A 6,550-nucleotide genomic window follows, 5' to 3' on the forward strand; every position below is an offset into this window, starting at 1 on the left:
GCCGCACCCCTTTCTTGGAGGAAGGGGCAAGGCTGCGCCTCCCCCCTCTCCCCTGCCCCTATATATAGTGGAGGTGAGGGAGGGCATCCATACCTGAGCCCTTGGCGCCTCCCTCCCTCCCGTGACACCTCCTCCTCTCCCGTAGGCGCTTGGCGAAGCCCTGCAGGATTGCCACGCTCCTCCATCATCACCACGCCGTTGTGCTGCTGCTGGATGGAGTCTTCCTCAACCTCTCCCTCTCTCCTTGCTGGATCAAGGCGTGGGAGACATCGTCGAGCTGTACGTGTGTTGAACGCGGAGGTGCCGTCCGTTCGGCACTAGGATCATCGGTGATCTGAATCACGACGAGTACGACTCCATCAACCCCGTTCACTTGAACGCTTCCGCTTAGCGATCTACAAGGGTATGTAGATGCACTCTCCTTTCTACTTGTTGCTGGTCTCTCCATAGATAGATCTTGGTGTTACGTAGGAAAATTATGAATTTCTGCTACGTTCCCCAACACAAAGTCGGTTATAGAGAAAGGAATCTTCATATCCGGGCACCAAGTTTGCCTTCCACGCCAAGGAGAGTCCCATCCGGACACGGGAGAGAGTCTTCGGTCTTGTATCTTCACAGCCCAACAGTCTGGCCCATGCTACATAGCCCGGCCGTCCGAGAACCCCTTAATCCAGGACTCCCTCCGCGGGGCCAGGGGACGGCGTGGGGTAGGCGCTGGCGCAGCCCGTTCGGCGCCAAGCGCGGGCCGGGAGGAACCAGCGCCACATGCTCGCCGCGGCGGGGGAGAGTCGAGACGGATCCGAAACTTCCACCCATGTCCACCCTGAACATCTTGAGGGCAATGCGGATGGCTTGGTCCTCGTCTGAGTCGAAGGAGGAGCGGCTGCCGGCGCTCGACATGGTCGCAACAGTCACTGGAGTGGTCGGAGTGGTTCGAATGGAGAAATCAGAGGAAAAAAAAGACGAATCGAGAGTGAAGTGAGTTAGGGTTTCCGGTTTAGGGATATTTATGAGGATGGAGTGGGGTGGGAGTGGGCCAGGTCGATGTGACAGGCATGCCCGGGCGCTCTATGTCTGCGTCATATTTGGGTTGGATATTAGGGACACGGAATAGCTTAGGTGCTTGAAGGCCGTTTAAGGCGCTCGACTCGGTAAACAACGTGAGCGGACGGGCCGTCCAAGCATCTGATACCGGTTTAAGACGCGCGGATGTAGATGCGAATCAGGGAAGGACATTGGAGGACACCGCGGGCGTCCGCTACGTGTTCCTATGAACGCAAATCAGTCTAATTTTAAATTTGCGCATTGAGCCGCGTTTTTTGTACACGCCTGCCGGCAGACGAAATGGGTTGCCTTTGGCCTTATCTGATTCCCATGGAGAGACGCGAGCTAGCGGAGCTTTTACCACAAGTGGCAGCTTTTTCACTTTCACCGCGCCTCTTCCCCAGCGAGCATCTTTCCACCGCTGTAGGCCGCTGCAGTGACAGTACTTTCCTCTTCTCCACGAGCACCGCTCCGCCGCTCCGCGTCGGCGGTTGAGACGAACCGCTACGATTTATCCGCGCCGCCACCTCCGCACCACCGCTGCTTCGAGTCCCTGCTCTGCTCGGAGGTCTCTGTGGTCTTCCGCGCCGCCGTGGCTCCACTTCTAGATCCCCGGTCTGCATCATCGTTGAGGTCCAGGTCCCTGCTCCGTTCGGAGGTCTCCAAGGTGGCAAGCCGTTAGCCGACGAGATTGGGCGGTCAGTGCAGCAGCCTCCAAGCTCCAGGTGCGTCTCCGCTCCAGTCAAAGCTCGCGCTGTCCAATGATTTTAATTATTCTCTTTTACTCCCATTCAAGATTGTAGTTCCAATTTTTATTATTTTTTACCCCGATTCAAGATTTCAGTTCCGTTGCCTCGATTCAAGATTTGATTTTAGTTTTGAATGGGATGTGTATGCAGGATTTGAAGGTGGCCAGGCAGACATGGCAGTTACAGAGATGGCAGTGAGCATCGGCACCGGAGCCATCAACTCCGTCATCAGCAAGCTAAATGACCTGCTCGGCGACGAGGTCACCAGCCTGGTCGGGACAGCCCTGCTCGGCAAGAAAGTCAAGCTTGGTATCCAGTACCTGAGAAACGAGCTGAGCAGCATGAAAGCCGTGCTGCTCAGGCTCTCGGACATGGAGGAGCACATGGAACCGCAGACCAGGGAGTGGAGGGACAGGGTCCGGGATATGTCGTTCGAGATCGAGGACTACATTGACCGCTTCGTGCAGCGCCGCCGCGGCCATGGAGGCTCCCAGTCCCAGGGGGGTGATGGTGGCCTCGTCAGCAAGGCCGTGAGAAAGATCAAGAGTGTGTGGGACGACTTCCAGACTGGCAAGGAGATCGATGAGCTCAAAGCCATGGTAGTCGAGGAGAGCGAGCGGCGCAATCGGTACAACATTGACCAGTGCCTCCCGCTGCCTCCACCCCATGTTCCCTTGGACCAAGCAGGACTACGCACGCAGTACGAGGCGGTCAGAAATCCGGTGGGCATTGATGGCCCCCGGGAGAAAATATTTGGGTGGCTGATGGAGCAAGACGCGAAACCAAACGTGGTGGCCATCTTTGGGATTGGAGGCTCCGGCAAGACCACTCTGGCCTTGGAGGTGTACAACAAGATCCAACAACAGTTTGATTGCCGGGCTTTCATCTCTGTTTCTCGAACTCCCGACATCAAGAGGCTTTTGAAACATATCCTCTTTCAAGTCAATGAAGAAGAGTACAACAACTCAGAAATGTGGGATCTGGAGCAGCTGATACTCAAGCTCAGGGAACACTTGAAAGACAAGAGGTAATTGTTTTGTTCCTGATTTCTTCTTTCTTCAACTGTTCTAATTCACTCTCAAATGCTTTCACGAATGATAACAGGCAATCAATATTGATCGAGCCCGAAGTAACATACTTACATTTTATTCCATCCCATAAATTCTGGCACGGCAACATCATTCTTGCCTGTCTGATGCACCGTATTAATCTGGAATGTATTTTCCAAATCTTGTTTTCGTTCTGACTTAATTTTTAGTTCTAACTCTAATTTTGTTTGTAGATTTGATCAAAATGTTTCGAGCTTATTTGAATGGACAGAGTTTCTTAGATATATTTTCAACAAATCATGTACTCCTATGTCACTGCCATATTTCTGATATTTCCCCGCACATCACCTCATGCCTCTTCCCTTGACCCCTTCACCACTAATTTCGAAGCTCATTTAAACGTTGCTTTAACTTTTAAATGATAATTCTGTTACTATCATGGACTAGCTTTTATTGCAAAAGACCTGCAGATTATGGTGTACAGTGGAACAAAGAATGGAAGTACTCTAAATTTATTCAATAGCCGAAGCATAGTCTAGCTTGTTCAATGTCTTCTGTACATGTGGCACTTTGGTTGCATGCATGGGGAGACAAGCCTATATGTTGTTCAGAAAAAGGAATGTTCATGTGAGTAATTAAGATACCCTCACATGTAAGCAGATTAAAATTTAGTATCAACACAGAGCAGTTATGAGTGTAGTTCCCATTATTGCTATGATCGCTACTCCCTCTTTTTCACAATATAAGGTGTATAAACTTTTAGGTGAAGCCAGCTTGCATTGCAAGTCAAGTGAGATCCTCCCTATTTATCTTTCTATCAACTAAGCATTTATGTACACCTACCCAAACAAACTATTCTAACAACAATGGGGAGCATATTAATTTTGGGCCTTTCCTTGTGCAGCTTTCTCAATCTAACTACCGCCATAATTGGTTTGCGTAGTGAAAATATGCTCTGTATTTTGCATGGAATGGAGATCTAATGCACTCTCCAAACAAATGAATGCAGGTACTTGATTGTTATTGATGATATCTGGAGCACAACGGCTTGGCAACATGTCAAATTTGCCTTACCTATTGATAATATCAAACGAAGTAGAATAATTGCTACAACACGTAATAAGAATGTGGCAACGTCATGCTGTGCTGACATGGACGGGCATATGTATGAAGCGAAGCTTCTAACTGTTGATGATTCCCGCAGTTTATTCTTTGGAAGAATCTTTTCTTCAGGCGAATGTTGTCCCCAAGAATTGCGGGAAGTTGCAGATGAAATATTGAAGAAATGTGGTGGATTGCCATTGGCCATAATCAGTATAGGTAGTTTATTAGCCACCAAAAGTCGAACAGTCGAAGTCTGGTCGAAAATACGGAAGTCTGTTTCTTCTGCAGTCCAGAAAGATTGTCCACTTGACCAAATGAAGAGAATATTGCTCCTTAGTTATCTTGACCTTCCACACCATTTAAAGGCTTGTTTTTTATATCTGAGTGTCTTCCCGGAGGGTTACTACATTGACAGCAGATTTTTGATATGGAATTGGATGGCTGAAGGCTTAATTGGTGGAGAAAACAGAGAAGATATGGAGAGGCTTGGAGAAAGCTATTTGAATGAGCTTATCAATAGAAGCATGATTCAAGCAAGAAAGATTGGGGCAGATGGCACAAGAGTGAAAATCTGCGGAGTCCATGATATTGTGTTGGATTTTATTGTATCTCAAGCTGCGGAAGACAAATTTGTGACTGTGTTGATAGATGGTAAATACCCTTCATGGAAGATTCGCTGGCTATCCCTCCACTTGAACTCTTCTCAAGCTGCAGATTTGCCAATAAAGGATGCATCGCATCTTCGGTCACTCAATATATTTGGACCTAGAGGTAAGCAACTGCCTCAAAATTGTGAAGCTTTGCGAGTGCTGAATATAGAAGGCGTTGTGAAGTCTAAGAATTGTCACGTTGAACACATTGGAAGTTTCTATCAACTGAAGTACCTGAGGATCATTGGTTACCAGATCACAAGTCCCGACACAACCATAACCGAGCTTCCGGAACAAATTGGCAATCTGCAACATCTAGAGGTATTAGATCTTAGAGGTTATAGAATTCTGAAACTACCAGCAACTATTGTTCAATTAAAGAAACTAGTGTGCCTTTTTCTGGATGAGATCTTTACCCCGCTGCCTGATGGAATTGGGAATCTGCAATGCCTGGAGGAGCTATCAGGGATCAATCTCTGTAATGCATCTGTAAGGTCTGTTCAAGGGCTCGGGGAGCTGACCAAACTAAGGGCACTGAAGATTAAATGGATTTTATGTTTTGATAGGGTTCTCGATGAGGAAGATCACATGAGAGTGTGTGCGTCAACTCTGTCCAAGCTCGTTGCGAACAGCCTCCGTTCGCTGCACTTCACTGGGATCAAAAGCTCTGATTTCTTAAACTCATGGGTGTTTCCGAGTGGCTCCCCTCCTCCACCTCTCCGGAGGCTCTTCCTGGAGGGGGTTGGAAATTTTGATTTCCCCGCCGTACCAAGCCAGATCAGATCCCTCATCAACCTCACCCGCCTTAGCATCAGATATGTTCGTGAAATGGGAGAAGAAGGTGTCAATATCCTCGCCAGTCTACCCATGCTGCTCTCTCTTACAATATTGTTGCTCTACACCCAACGCCAGAGTTGTGTCATCAGCAGCCAAGGATTCCAGCGTTTAGTGAAGCTGAACTTTCACGGCGAGACCTGCCTGATGTTTGAGCCAGGAGCCATGCCAAAGCTCCAGAGGTTGAAACTAGTTGTGTTCCGATGGCCAGAGCAGTACAACCCTGGATTGCTCCACCTTTCAAGCCTCAAGCATGTCAGTATCTGGAACTGGAGGCGGGATCGTGGTGTGGAGGATTTGATGGATGAAATCAGAAGCGTCCATCCAAACCATCCAATACTGGACAGGAGGGTCTGAAGAGGCAAGGTGCAGCAGCTAACCTGTGGAGGATCACATGTAGTACAGAACTTGCTGGTGGTTGAGGCTGGTCATAGTGGGAGTAACTTAGCTAGTAACATAACGCTCTTCGAGAAAATTTTGCTTATGTGGCAAGTAATTAATGAGGTGGTAACATAATATGTTACTGTAACATAGCGCTTTCCAAGACAAGATGAGTCTATGAGCTAGTAAATGAAGCCATCTATGATACTACTATTATGTTACTTTGCATTATGAAGGTAGTAACTTAGACTAGCGTCATATGCATGACACTAGTCTAAGTTACTCCCCACTATGACCAGCCTGAGAGTTAAGTCATTCAGCAGTGTTTGCAGGCGGCACATGCAGCATCCTGTAGCACGGGTGCCCACACTCTTGTTGTAACCTGACCCAGATTTACTTCCTAACAGTAACAGGACCAAAGCATGCAGTGGCTCTGGCATAGGACAATGATTGTACCTCAGTTTCTAGAAGGCTCGAGATTTACAGCATGCAGTCACAATCACATACAGTCCCTACAGGGCGAAGAAAAGAAATGCTGATCAAGATAACCAAATGTGACAAACGGAGTCATGATCAACATTAGTTACTGAATTTATATACAAGGGTAGAGCATACCACAATTTACAGGCAAGACTTGTCTGATCATTCAAATCGAAGAGCTTGTACTAACTGGAGCAAGTAGCATTGCTATTCTTCACCATCAGCCCTTTCAAGTAGACTTACCCCAGAATCATGGACC

The 6,550-nt window shown here is 47.9% G+C and overlaps 1 protein-coding gene across 1 annotated transcript; it reads left to right on the forward strand.

Moving 5' to 3' along the window:
• Nucleotides 1–1,957: 1,957 nt before the first annotated feature.
• Nucleotides 1,958–6,021, forward strand: LOC123085652 (disease resistance protein RGA5). The gene is made up of 2 exons (XM_044507326.1): nucleotides 1,958–2,820; nucleotides 3,852–6,021. Exons 1-2 carry the CDS (start codon nucleotides 1,967–1,969, stop codon nucleotides 5,785–5,787), a joined length of 2,790 nt encoding a protein of 929 aa, XP_044363261.1. The 5' UTR covers nucleotides 1,958–1,966; the 3' UTR covers nucleotides 5,788–6,021.
• Nucleotides 6,022–6,550: the final 529 nt, after the last annotated feature.

Source organism: Triticum aestivum, chromosome 1B, assembly GCF_018294505.1.
Source record: "Triticum aestivum cultivar Chinese Spring chromosome 1B, IWGSC CS RefSeq v2.1, whole genome shotgun sequence".
In the NCBI taxonomy this organism is placed as follows: Eukaryota; Viridiplantae; Streptophyta; class Magnoliopsida; order Poales; family Poaceae; genus Triticum; species Triticum aestivum.

What these genes read in the sequence shown, in the direction of transcription:
- LOC123085652 (XM_044507326.1), top strand. Translation starts at nt 1,967, where the DNA reads ATGGCAGTTACAGAGATGGCAGTGAGCATCGGCACCGGAGCCATCAAC. An exon ending in GAACACTTGAAAGACAAGAG is followed by an intron (nt 2,821 to 3,851) that starts GTAATTGTTTTG and finishes AAATGAATGCAG; the next exon opens with GTACTTGATTGTTATTGATG.